Here is a 13,595-nt window from a genome sequence, read left to right as displayed (position 1 = left end):
AAATTTATTGTACAAAACATTTTATTTCTAAGCGAGGGTAAAACATCTGATCAAGTTCTCTATAGCAATATATTATAGGTTTCTACTTTGAATATATAGCTATTGTTGTATTTTATTACCCTTCTAATCAATAAATATTTATGAATTACATTTTGTTGTTTTCTCACCAATAATTTTACATTATAATCGATAATAGAAAAACTAATAAAAACATAATACATGCGAGTAACAAATTGTTAAATTAAAAAGATGCAATAAGCTGGTAAAAAACAGATGCTAATTTATTCAAGGTATCACAATAAAACTTTGTTTAGATAAAACATAGCCGTTTTATACGATATATAAATGGTATAGCATTAATTATATGTACAATTACTTATTGTTCTAACTAAAAATATTTTGTATACACTTTCATAAAGATTCTTCAAATAATATTTTAAGAACTAGATTTGTTGTTTCTCGTTAAACTAGAGCACATTGAACCTAATGTGCTATTGAATTTCCTTAAATGTTATAATTAACGGCAATAGCATCAAAATATACCTATTAAATAATATTTACAAATTTGTGCTGGTTTTCCATAGAAATTTTAATTTATATGTAACATCATGTATTATAATTTAATTATCATTCCATAAAATTGTTTTGTCCGTTTAATAGAATTTATAAAACACTATACTTTTCGAAAATCGGACACGTGTAAAATTACCTAACGAAATATAATTATACATAATTTTACTTATTTATAGACGCGATAGTTTTATGATTCATTGTATTTCTATGCTTAACAACTATAAGAAATTATTTTTGACTTCATACATCTTTTTGCCATGCTGCGTATTGAAAAAATATTACACAGTTAAAACGTACAATTATATTTGTTAGTAAATTGTCATAATAATTCTATAGAATCAAAGATTCATGTTCACTAAGTGCAAGAAATTAGTTATTTCTTTAGTAATAATGCGTGCATTACGGTTAAATAATGGACATGTCATCTAATGAGTATCGAACAATTTAAATTATCGTAAAATTAATTGAACATACTATGAGATTAGAAAAATTTCATTTTCAGAAATTGTGTATCACTTCATTTTAATATCTAATCTTTATGGTGCGAGTACATTATATTAATGAATTCGTGCACTAATCGTAACATACACACTATTCCTTGTATCTCTTACCGAATCTATGTAACATGAATTAACAACGTTTCAAATACAAAATCCATTTTGATGTCGTAAATATTACTCTTAATGTAATTGAATATGATCGCAAGTGATTAACACAATACAATCTCCTTTTACATTCATGTTGTATATTGTCAGGTATGAAGTGTTTTAACAGGTCTTAGTTCCTATAATATGTAATCAAAAATATACATGAAACATGGTATGGTCGTAACTACACGAAAATAATAACACTTTTAAAACATCGTTTCTTTAAAACCACACACACACACGCACACATCGTCTTTAAGTAGCAAGCTTTTAACTTGACTTGTCCGATTACATAATGAAACAAAAAGTTCCACAGTACTTTGACTGTTTTGTTCAATTTCAAGTACATAACTTAAACAAATATGTATATGCGATGAGGTCGTTGATGCGAACAAACATATGTACATATTAATGGATACATAATCACACAAAGTGCAGTGAGCGTAAAAAAAGGCAGTCGTTTTTAACTCACGTACACGTTCTTTTTAACGAATCATATTTATAAGTAGACAATGAAACTGTAGCGTATAATCATGTGTTAAACGTTCGCTTGTACACTGAAAAATTTGTACCAAAGTGTTATGATCTTTATCACGAGTGTAATATAAAATATATTGGAATTATATTACAAGTAAATAACAACACAAAATGAATATATTACAGAGATGTTTTAACATAAACTAGCTGTCAGATCTTACGAAATCTTCAATAGCGGAATCAAATCAATTCGCGTGTCTTCTGTGAACTAATCAATCCAGAAATGTAATATGTACAGTACATTCTAAAGCATTATCAATCGTTTGTGTCATCCGCTACATATATAATCTTACATATATACTTGCAGTTTGTATAAAAAGAAGTTTCTTTAATTTAATAATAACAGTCTATCTATAAGTCGTCCACCCACGCCAAAAGGAGGCTATGCTTGCTGCAGCACTTGTAACTAAACCAACACTCTGGTTCACTTGCATACTAGATGACTGTTGACTGTTGTTGATCATTGCACCAGGAATCGGTACAGTCATTTCAGGGCACGCGACATTGGGAACCTAAAAAGGCAATCTATGAAGCTCACGTTCCTTAAATTATTAAATTTTCTATTATTTTACAACAGATCGAAAAAAAAGGCTTACAGCTTCCCACTCCCAATTAATAGCATCTTCCTCTTCATCAGAAGCAGAATCGTCACTATTCTCTAAATCTGGAACTAATTGACTGTGCAGTTGTGCTACAATGTTCAAATCTGCTTCCATTGGACCAACTCTACATGCAGAAAGTCGCTAGATAAATAACTACTAATTACTAATCTCAAGAATATATAAACAATATTTACCTTCCAAGATCACTGATTTCGGTATTGAGCAAGTGCATCAAATTTTGTAGAGTATGCATCGGATGTAAAAATGTAATATTGGTATTTTGTGTGAAACATAAATGTAAAATATTGCTATTAAGCCTAGCTACTTTCCTCGCAAATTTTTGATCTGACATCTCGTTTCCACAAAATTCACTGAAAATATTTGTACATAGAGGCATAATGATAAATCACTGAATGATAAATAAACGTGATTGGATTCAAATAAGTTTAACTAGAAAATGAAACATTATACACATACCCATAAGCAAGTTTATATGGTAATCTTACGTTAACGTAATAAGCAATAATATTGACCAATTGTATAGCATATGTTAAAGCAGCACTGATATTATAAGCTGGATTGTGCATTGCAGTTTCCTTATTTGCACCTGGTACTCCATCTTTGTTTGCTGCCACTAAATTAATTAAATTAATCTTTTAGTATTAATAAATCACAGTGTCCAAAAAACTATAACTCTCTGATTGTATATTGTAATTTTATAATATTATAAAAATATATCTTGAAAACTTAAGAGTAAAATAAATTAAATTTCTGGGAAACTAGAGATGATTTCAGAATTGAGCAGCGTATTATGATTTCATTTGAGCAATGGAAAATAATATACCCCATAGAGAATAAGCACTATAGTTGCCAGATCCTGGTAAAGTGGGGGCAACTATACAGTGTTGAACTTCTGAAGAATTTTCTGTATCATTGATCCATCTACCTCTAACATAAGTGGTTCCAGATGCATCTGCTAATGCACAAGTTACAATATCTGCACTAGTATCTTCCTCACTGCTAGACAAACTGAAATAATTGATATTTTACTTTCAAAATTTGCTAATAAGAAATTATATTCTTAATAAAAGGAAGTTATCTTAAGTATCTAATTTTCAATGATATATTTAACTGATATTAGGCATAAATTATGAAGTTCATTACCTTCTGTTAGGTTGAACTTTTGATAATGGAAAAATATATTGAATCAATTGTTTTGTAGCAATTCTTATCACTTTTTTTAACTGTTGCCTTTTTCTATCTACTGCTTCTTTTTGTTTCTCCTGTTTTGCCCTCAGACCACTAACATGTCTGTGCAATCTTTCTACCCTTTCTTCATGTTTGGGTAATCTAAGTGCTACCTGAGAGTTTACATCTTTGAGAACATTTAAGCGTTGATTACCTGCAAATCATTTAAGCTTAATCAGTATAAAGATTTCTGAGAGATAATAGATACATTTAATGTAAATTATACCTCTGTTTATACTCTGTTTTGTTTCATTTATTAATGATTGAAGAAGCCTTACTCTTTCTTTACAGGTATTTATATCACATATCTATAAATATCAAAAGTAATGGTTACTATAACGGTATACAACTTTTACTATGTACACAGCGAGTAAAAATAACTTTGAAATACCAATTTATCCCGTTGTTTGTGTTTCTCAAGAGCTTTCATGCATTTCTCTTCTAACTGAGCCCTTGCTGCTTTTAACCGTAGGAGCCGTAATTCTTTATCTGCAAATCTATCCAACAATTCGTCTGAGTAAAACATGATCCTTATTGGTTCAGTATTAATACATCGATATTTTATAAATGCATTATTCCAGGGGACTGACTTTCAGGGTAGTGAATCTTTGTGTCAAATAATCATTTACGTTCACGTGAAAATGGAGATTGATACGCACTTTGTACTCAAGAAAAATGTTCAAACGATACAGAATACTAGAAGAGATCGCAATATACATAAACAAACTGGCATTAATCACGTAAAACGCGAATAGATATTTACCGTTCGGAATAAACAGAAGTCGAATGAATAAAATCTCCATTCTGAATGCATTGTCGGCAATGAAAAGTTCGACGATTGTTATGGCACAATGGACACATTAATAGGTTCACACTCAAACGACTTGAGGTGTCTTCCAACTCAGACGAAAGCTGGAAATCTGCAGGTGCTGTACAGGACCCATCAGAACTGCTTGTCGCCATAACCAAGAACAAGAACAATGGGTCTTCGTCTGTCTGTTGTCACTCATCAGCTGATCTGATATTTACTTGTATTCTCCCGCCTCTCTATTAACGATACCGTGTTTATCGCGTATCCTCACTTTCATATTTGTTGAGAGCGACATATAGGCGATCTCGTCTTACACAATTTTTCCTTCTAATTCGACGAGTAATTGTTGAATTATGGAAAAAACAAAATTAAATCTTGACTTACGTATCTCATAGCTGCGCCGTGGCAGCAATTGTTTCGGAAAAATCCCGTAGCGCGTTATGCGCGACAAGATAAGAGAATAAACAAAGATAGCGTATATAAATCTGAAGGAATGTGTATAGACGTAGGTGAGAAGATTAAACGCTTAACAATGACGCATACAATATAGTTTAAACATTTAGTTAGATTAAAAATGCGCAAGATTTATTAAGAGCGGGAAATTGTCACATTTATCTTTGAATTCGCACGAAGCGTACGCGTGACGCCGAATTGTTCTATTTTATTCTGATGCGTACTTTTACGATTTATGTTTTTCTAGATACGTGTGCGCATTATGAAACAATCTATGTGTACATGCATACAATAAAATTTCATGCGAAATCGCGCATATTCTTTTACCGCGAAAAACCGTGAGAATAGCTAGTATCTTATCGTACCGTTCATTGACCACTGATTTTATAAGTTAGAGAGGATACGATTTTAAGATGATTTGTCGTCGAATATTTACAATATTTGGAAAATATGTCCGCATGAACAGGTTTTAAGCAGTTCTAGATATCTTATTTTTTAAAGTGCCAAGGGATCACTTTAAGAAAAATTACAAATACATTCGTAGCACTCTAGGTTAGATCAAGGATGCATCCTAATGAAATATTTATCGATAAAGATTCCATCATTATTTTACATGTATTTTATTCTAGATGCTGATTTATTATTTTTGTATATAATAATAAGTAGGAGAAATTAAAAACAATGACGTCGATTATAAAACTTCACGCCGTTTCTGGGGCTATGGACGAGTCTCCCCCGTGTTATATATTACAAGTTGATGAATTAAGGATCCTACTCGATTGCGGATGGGACGAGAATTTTGACCAAGAATTTATAAAGGAATTGAAACGGTAAATCAATTGTTGTAACTCTGTTATCTTTCAATTGCATACTTCTTACGGCAATACATTATTCCATAATTTTATAGACATGTACATCAAATAGATGCAGTACTACTATCATACCCAGATCCATTGCACTTAGGTGCTTTACCATATTTAGTTGGAAAATGTGGCCTAAATTGTCCTATATATGCTACAATTCCCGTGTACAAAATGGGGCAAATGTTTATGTATGATATGTATCAGGTATTATCAAAGAAAATGAAATTAATTACAACTTAAAATCCAATTATGATATTGTATAATCTAATTTCAATCTGATTGCAGTCTCGTCACAATATGGAAGACTTTGATCTTTTTACATTGGATGATGTAGATGCAGCCTTTGATAAAATTGTTCAATTAAAATATAATCAAAGTATATCAATGAAAGGAAAAGGATATGGAGTTACATTGACACCTCTACCAGCTGGTCATATGATCGGAGGGACTATATGGAAAATTGTAAAAATTGGAGAAGAAGACATAATATATGCTGTAGATTTTAATCACAAAAAAGAAAGACACTTGAATGGCTGTGAATTAGAGAGATTGCAGAGACCATCATTATTGATAACAGATGCTTTTAATGCTACGTATCAGCAAGCTAGGCGTAGAACTAGGGATGAAAAGCTGATGAGTATGTGAATGGAAATTGAACTCTTTTTGTTTTGGTATTTACTGATATTTTAGAGTATTTGTTTTTTCTTTTTACAGCAAATATTTTGCAAACCCTACGAGGTGGAGGAAATGTTTTAGTCAGTGTAGATACAGCTGGCCGGGTATTAGAATTAGCGCATATGTTGGATCAACTCTGGCGTAATAAAGAATCTGGTTTACTTGCGTATTCACTGGCTCTGTTAAATAATGTTAGTTATAATGTTGTGGAATTTGCAAAGTCACAAATTGAATGGATGAGCGATAAATTGATGAGAAGCTTTGAGGGAGCTAGAAATAATCCATTCCAGTTCAAGCATTTACAACTATGTCACAGTATGGCAGAATTAAATCAAGTTCCTAGTCCAAAGGTCAGAGATAAGAAATTTAAGAATGTTAATAATTCTACATGTATTAGTTACAGGAAATTTTTAATCTTATAAATTTCTTAGGTTGTACTTGCAAGCACTCCAGACATGGAATGTGGTTTCTCAAGAGAATTGTTCCTACAATGGTGTGGCAACCCTCAGAACAGTATTATATTAACTAGTAGAACTTCGCCAGGAACACTGGCAAGAGATTTAGTTGAAAAAGGAGGCAACAGAAATATTACATTGGAGGTGAGAAGAAGAATCAGACTAGAGGGCCTTGAATTAGAGGAATACCAAAGAAAAGAAAAATTGAAACAAGAACAACTAAAGCAGGAACAAATGTATGTAATATTATGCTATTTTATATATTTATGCGGAATTACAATCCATTTATGAAATTTATGTAACTATAATTTCTTCTACTGTAATTCTAATAATTTTTCTATTAGGGAAACCGCCGATGTTAGCTCCGAATCGGAAGATGAAATAGAAGTAGGAAGTGGAAGAGGGAAACATGATCTATTGGTAAAACAAGAAAGTAAACCAGGTTTCTTTAAGCAAAGTAAGAAGCAACATCCCATGTTTCCATTTGTGGAAGAAAAAATCAAGATAGACGAATATGGAGAAATTATAAGGTAATATCTGTATGAAATTTTAGGGTATAGCGATTATTTTTAAATAATTGTTGTTAATTATCGTAGACCCGAAGATTATAAAATCGCAGAATCCATGCCAGAAATAGATGATAATAAAGAAAACCTAGAAACGAAACAAGAAGATGCTACACACCATCCTGAGGTAGCTACCGATATTCCCACCAAATGCATTCAAGTTACCCGTACAATGACAGTTAATGCATCTGTCACCTACATAGACTTTGAAGGGAGGTCAGATGGTGAATCACTGCAAAAGATCCTAGCACAGTTGAGACCTCGAAGAGTTGTCCTCGTCCGAGGGGCTCCAAAGGATACAGAAATTCTAGCTCAGCAAGCACAAAGTGCGGGAGCACGAGTATTCGTTCCAGGCAGGGGAGAAACGTTAGATGCAACAACGGAAACACATATTTATCAAGTAATGCAACTTGATTGAGTACATTTATGTACACAAAAATTTCGTATTGATATCTTATATCCATTGTATATTCATTTAAATATGTTTTAGGTCCGTTTGACTGATGCTCTTGTGAGTGGCTTAAATTTTTCGAAAGGAAAGGGTGATTCAGAGGTAGCATGGATCGATGCAATGATAACTGCTCGAGATCAAGTATGTCGAGATGCAGTTGCTGATACACAACAAGATGATACAATAGATCAAAATGATAAAATACTTACTTTAGAACCATTACCAATAAACGAGGTATGTATTTATTAAACTATATCATTTGGGTGTCTCTTTCAAAAAACAGAATGTAATAAAATATATTGTATTGCATAGGTACCTGGACATCAAACAACGTTTATAAACGAGTTAAAATTATCTGACTTTAAGCAAATCTTAAATAAAAGTAATATTCCTTCTGAGTTCAGTGGAGGAGTCTTGTGGTGTTGCAATAATTCTATTGCCGTGAGAAGGGTTGGTATATAGTTTTATAAATAATAAGGTATTAGTAAGAGTCTGATTTAAATTTTTTTTTAGCACGAGGCTGGCAAAGTAGTTTTAGAAGGCTGCTTATCTGAAGAGTATTACAAAGTGCGCGAATTATTGTACGAACAATATGCAATTGTATAAATTAATAATTATAATTTTTGTACATGTATTTTGTATGGTTTACTTATTAATAATTTCCACCTTATACGTATGTCTCATTTGGCGCATTTATTTAGGTATGTGTATACATATATACGTATGTACATACACTAATAGTAAATCTTGAAAGTAATCTTGTCACTTTTAAAAATTGGCGCGTAAGGAAATTAACCTAACACTGTCTCTTTGGTTATGAAACAGCAAAACCTATTTTTTTAACAAAGAATAGCAATATGCGAACAGTAATTATTAAAGAGATATAAAAACTCTAATACAATGCTATAAGTGATAATTCAGTGTGCTAAAAAATTAGCGATTTATTGTCAAATGTTATATAAAGTCGTGACCAGATTGTTCTACTTCTAACAGCATGCAACTTGAAGAATAATAATTATTGCTTGCGCCATGTTACAGGTACTTATAAATAAATAATCTATAATAAGAAGTATGCTTATACAAAAGTTACGTTTAGTTTTATAAACAACGTATTTTTTTCAGAATTACATCCATCTGTAATAGGTACACCAAAAACAAGTTACATACATATAAATTGATATATGCTGAATTAGAATAATATTGAAAACATGCGAAAATATTACCAAACAACACTCGCAATCATTACAGTTGTGAGTCTAGTGTCTTTATTATTTTATAGACATGAGTATAATAAGTTGAGATACGTGCTAGAAGTTTTCAATTTCTTTGGGAAACCGAATCAGAAACATGTTGAAACCAACTGTACAAGTAATGTTTCATTATTTAGTACACCCAATATGAAATTTGGCGAGCCTCTTCCCTCGTGGCAGAGATTAGAAAATGATTTATATATCTACTCTGCATATAACATTAAAAATAAAGAAGTGCAAGTGATAGGTTTCGGATCATTAAGTAGTATTCAAGACATGCAATGTATAATATTTTTTCACAATGAAATCAAACCAGTTTTAGGCAGCTTCAGATACATACCAATAAAAAACAATTCAAATGGCACAAAGGCTTATAAAAATTCAGATTATAATGGATATCATTTTTATTGTTCATATACTAACAATAAAAGACCAGTAGGAATATCTTTGCTTACAAAATCTAATCTAAATCTAAATGACATGCCCATGTTAGCAATTAAATCTCCACTACACAACTCAAATTATACTAATTTTGGAGTATGTGTAACACCACCATTAAAAAAGCCAATGCATTTATCAGAGATGACTGCTTTTATAAATTTTCATGATATAATAGGCGTAGATAATTTTATAATATACGATTTTGGTATCACAAATGATTTTAATGATCATTTCATGGAATTATCTAAATCTCATAATCCATACTGGAAATTTACATACACAGTTGTCCCATGGAACTTTCCTTTCTCTGGAATTAATCCAAATGTGATAAAGGATCTTATACAGGCAGATTGTTTGTATCGTACATATAATAAAGTTATGTACCTGATTACACTATCATGGGAAGAATATGTAGTATTAAAGTATCATCACTCCATTGTTGATTTAATGGCAAATTTTAAGCAAAACAGCATGAAGGCCGATCGCTACAGTATAAAGCCTCTCACGTTCTGCACACAGCAAAATGACAATGCCCTTACAAAAAATGCATCATTTATAATATTTAAAAAGACACAATATGATCCAAGTATTACTGACAGCCGTCCTATTTATATATTTAGTACACATGAAGCATTTAAAAAAGATAACATTAATGTTCGAAATATTAGCACCGATTTGGTTACAGTAAATCGTTATAAATATTGTTTCGAAAAATATAATTCAGGTACAGGTAAAGAAGATAGTTCAATCTTGAGGTTTAAGGAAGATGTACAAAATTCACCAATGTATAAAAGGTTTATAGTAGAAAAAAAATTGTCATCAAGTCCATGATAATAAATAATTTTTTTAACTGATTCCATTTCATAATTAAGCGTCATCATTGAAATCGTTAATTGTTAATTATATTAAATATTATCTAACTCTGTATAGATCAAACATAATGACAATGTATAATTTTAGTATGAAAGTCTGATCTATTTATAAGCATTGTATATGTGTTCAAGTGTTGTACACATACAGTATTGTACAAAAGCCATTGTTAAAATGCAGAACATATATTGTTTGAATAACTTTATAATTACTATATGAATGTAAATATTTTATAAAACCTAATAATAGATTTTATTTTTGAAACTACCTTTCCCTAATTGCTTTGACGATTAAACGAATTTATACTTGATGGTAGTATTTTTATATTATATTATCTAACAATAATTACTCAAATTTGTGTTTATCTTATGAAACGACACATTGCATCGATGATTTTATTATACATTTTACAAAATTTCCATAATTTTATTACATGTTTTCTAATTAAGTTTGATATTGATTTCCATTGTGATAATATATTCCGTGTATTATATTGGCAGAATTAATGTTAAATAATAAACCAACATTGAAATAAATATTGAAATTAGCAAGTCGCGTTTTACACTAAATGAAAAGTGTTAAACTATTACTTTCAAGTATATAAATGTATATTTAAGAATGATCTAATTGATACATGACTTAAGCATCCATAACTAAAGATCTAGAGAAAATGTTTATTTCAGTCGTTGAATGATTGCAGTGTTTTGTATACCAGCTTCTTCAATTGTTTTATCGTCAGGAAGTTCCTTAGTAGGATAAGTTGTCAATAAACTGAATTCTCTCGTAGCATACTGAGGTCTCATACTAGAACGTAATTAATTAAGGAATAATTTGTCAGTTTCTGGTAAGTTCACACTATGATGCTTCATACATCACTAAATTCATGAGACGCAAAAGGCATCGAGGTCGGACACGTAGCTACGATCCTAATCAAGTAGTTTGTGACTAAGGTGAAAATAGACAAAGACTAATTACTCCGCCCCACGGTGCTAGAATATCAATACGACGGGATCACGAGGGGCGTGTTATTATGAGCTGAAAACCAATGAGGGTTTTAATAGATACACCCGGACTTAAACCACATCAGGGGAGACCCACACTACCGGCCGAATACCACCTATGTGTTGGCGGGATTAGTGATAATATATTACTTATAAAAGGATACGTTATTATGTACTGTCTCAAATCACTGACTGTATGAGTTAAATTAAATTGAACTTTTACATTAGTGCCATCGGCAAGACGAATTTGCAGTGTTGTAACAGGTTTTGATTCATCTAAATTTAATTGTTTCTTAGCTTCTGATTCGTTTGCTGCTTGATCTGCTAGATCAGTTGGTATTGTCATACCAACAGTTGCTGGAGAAGGACTGAATAAAGAGATTATTAAAAATGTACGGATTACACAAACAAAAAATTTTGTTGTACAAGATATACTACATACCTCCCTAACATACGGCCTTTACCAGTAAAAGTTTTTACTTTAACCTTTGGAGGAACATAATTTTCGTGATGATGAGCCTCTATGTCTATCCATGCCTCTGTGCTCTTCACAAATTCTTGACGAATTTCTGGTGGTATTTCACCTCTCTTAATAGTTTCTAAAAATTTTCTATCTTCTGGATCAGTGTATAACCGAAGGTCAGAATCATTTACAGTAAATCCATTCATCCATAACTTTAAAGTAATAGGTCGAGAATTAGACTGTTGATTAGAGGATGAAGCAGCAACAACTAGATGAAAGGAAACATAGTCTATAGTAGAATTCATAACATAACTCTTTGTGTCATTAGTATTGAAAGTGTACCTTCACTATCAGAGTTTGTTTGACCTAATTTATATCCTGTACCACTAAAAGTATTGGGTCTTTGCTGCCCACTTGATGGTTTTACCTTAACCGATTGTCCTTGACAAGATTTAAACATATCACTAATAATATCTTTCTTCTTTGGTGGTCCTATAACTTGTTGTCCACTGTTTTCAAAACCACCGGCATAAAATGTCTGTGCATCTTCCGGGCTACTTTCTTTGTCCTTTAAATCATTAAGTGTTGCAAATCTAGATTTTGGTTTTGGTGTCTCTTTTGATGGTTGTCCTTCCATTTCTGTATCTGATGCCTGCGTGTATTCCTCCTCTGCTGTTGAATCTTCTGTCTGTTCAGGAATTAATGCAGCAGGTCTTATATCATCGTTCTCATAAAAACTGGCAAGAGCAATCTGAAACATTTAAAGAAGATATATTAATTATATGTTAATTCATTGGAATAAAATTTCTTTATTTTGTATAAGAGAAATAATTTTTTATAATATCAAACATACTAAAAATCTGTACACTACAATAGTCCGACCAATTAATAAGAAGCTACACAATGGAAGGAATTGACTTTAATTCTAAATATCTATTGATTTTTATGCATTTTTACTATAACGTTTTAATGGTGATTTTTACTTCGTTAATTATCAATTGTTTCAAATATATCTTCGGTGAAACAACAAAAACTATGAACTACTTGAAAATATACAATATTAATAGTACACCACTTTCTATGATAATAATATTTAAATCTATGGCATTTAAGGTTATAAAACCAATGCTAAAGTATCAACTGATTACAAAATATTGCTAACAATTAATCATTCGTTAATTGAAAGTATTTACATTAATTTATATAAAACATTTAATAAATATGCTGTCTCACCTCAAGCAGCCAACCAGATGACTCAAGGTAAAATCGTGCTCGTTCAGATTCTACACCAGTTACATCTGTAAATTGCGAAACCAACTCTTCGTGGTTCGCCATTGATCGCAAATATTAGGGAACTTGACAGTGAATTCGATATTGTACCTGATTCTAAATCGTTGTGAAAATGTCCTTTTGGCAATAATTTCCTTTGTTCAGTAACACAACTTCACGTCAATTTCTTCAATTTACCTGTCATTCCTTCCATTTATATGGAACCGAACCGGATACATATAGTCAACGAATCCGCGAAATATTTGAATATACACTTCATTCGCTTCTTGATTTTTTAACAATTTTTGCATCTCCGTACAATATATTATGTGAAATTACATAATATTAAACATTATAGTACCTTTACTATTAATTATTATATATATTATCTCACTTTTATAAAAAAATGTTTTTAGAATG

General features: G+C 31.2%; 4 protein-coding genes across 4 annotated transcripts; 2 read left to right on the top strand and 2 right to left on the bottom strand.

The window, feature by feature from the left end:
- Positions 1 to 242: 242 nt before the first annotated feature.
- Atg14 (autophagy related protein 14) lies at positions 243 to 4,817 on the bottom strand. The gene is made up of 10 exons (XM_078181365.1): positions 4,637 to 4,817; positions 4,371 to 4,556; positions 3,999 to 4,104; positions 3,834 to 3,915; positions 3,524 to 3,761; positions 3,204 to 3,388; positions 2,837 to 2,993; positions 2,554 to 2,730; positions 2,354 to 2,483; positions 243 to 2,269 (listed from the first exon to the last, which is right to left on the bottom strand). Exons 1-10 carry the CDS (start codon positions 4,711 to 4,713, stop codon positions 2,105 to 2,107), a joined length of 1,503 nt encoding a protein of 500 aa, XP_078037491.1. The 5' UTR covers positions 4,714 to 4,817; the 3' UTR covers positions 243 to 2,104.
- A 418-nt stretch (positions 4,818 to 5,235) lies between these two features.
- Cpsf2 (cleavage and polyadenylation specificity factor subunit 2) lies at positions 5,236 to 8,515 on the top strand. Its single transcript, XM_078196350.1, has 11 exons — positions 5,236 to 5,423; positions 5,501 to 5,701; positions 5,779 to 5,938; positions 6,020 to 6,371; positions 6,449 to 6,759; positions 6,841 to 7,100; positions 7,209 to 7,394; positions 7,461 to 7,830; positions 7,921 to 8,115; positions 8,194 to 8,331; positions 8,395 to 8,515. Exons 2-11 carry the CDS (start codon positions 5,553 to 5,555, stop codon positions 8,485 to 8,487), a joined length of 2,214 nt encoding a protein of 737 aa, XP_078052476.1. The 5' UTR covers positions 5,236 to 5,423; positions 5,501 to 5,552; the 3' UTR covers positions 8,488 to 8,515.
- Positions 8,516 to 8,673: 158 nt separating this feature from the next.
- Positions 8,674 to 10,711, top strand: LOC144468982 (uncharacterized). Its single transcript, XM_078178820.1, has 2 exons — positions 8,674 to 8,919; positions 9,004 to 10,711. The coding sequence occupies exon 2, from the start codon at positions 9,090 to 9,092 to the stop codon at positions 10,401 to 10,403; it is 1,314 nt and encodes a 437-aa protein (XP_078034946.1). The 5' UTR covers positions 8,674 to 8,919; positions 9,004 to 9,089; the 3' UTR covers positions 10,404 to 10,711.
- Positions 10,712 to 11,028: 317 nt separating this feature from the next.
- LOC144469014 (NSFL1 cofactor p47) lies at positions 11,029 to 13,409 on the bottom strand. The gene is made up of 5 exons (XM_078178865.1): positions 13,140 to 13,409; positions 12,249 to 12,657; positions 11,886 to 12,174; positions 11,608 to 11,811; positions 11,029 to 11,246 (listed from the first exon to the last, which is right to left on the bottom strand). Exons 1-5 carry the CDS (start codon positions 13,239 to 13,241, stop codon positions 11,117 to 11,119), a joined length of 1,134 nt encoding a protein of 377 aa, XP_078034991.1. The 5' UTR covers positions 13,242 to 13,409; the 3' UTR covers positions 11,029 to 11,116.
- Positions 13,410 to 13,595: the final 186 nt, after the last annotated feature.

The sequence above is a fragment of the Augochlora pura genome, chromosome 1, assembly GCF_028453695.1.
Source record: "Augochlora pura isolate Apur16 chromosome 1, APUR_v2.2.1, whole genome shotgun sequence".
Lineage (NCBI taxonomy): Eukaryota > Metazoa > Arthropoda > Insecta > Hymenoptera > Halictidae > Augochlora > Augochlora pura.
The sequence above is the reverse complement of the archived record's forward strand: the minus strand, read 5'-3'. Positions and strand labels throughout refer to the sequence as shown.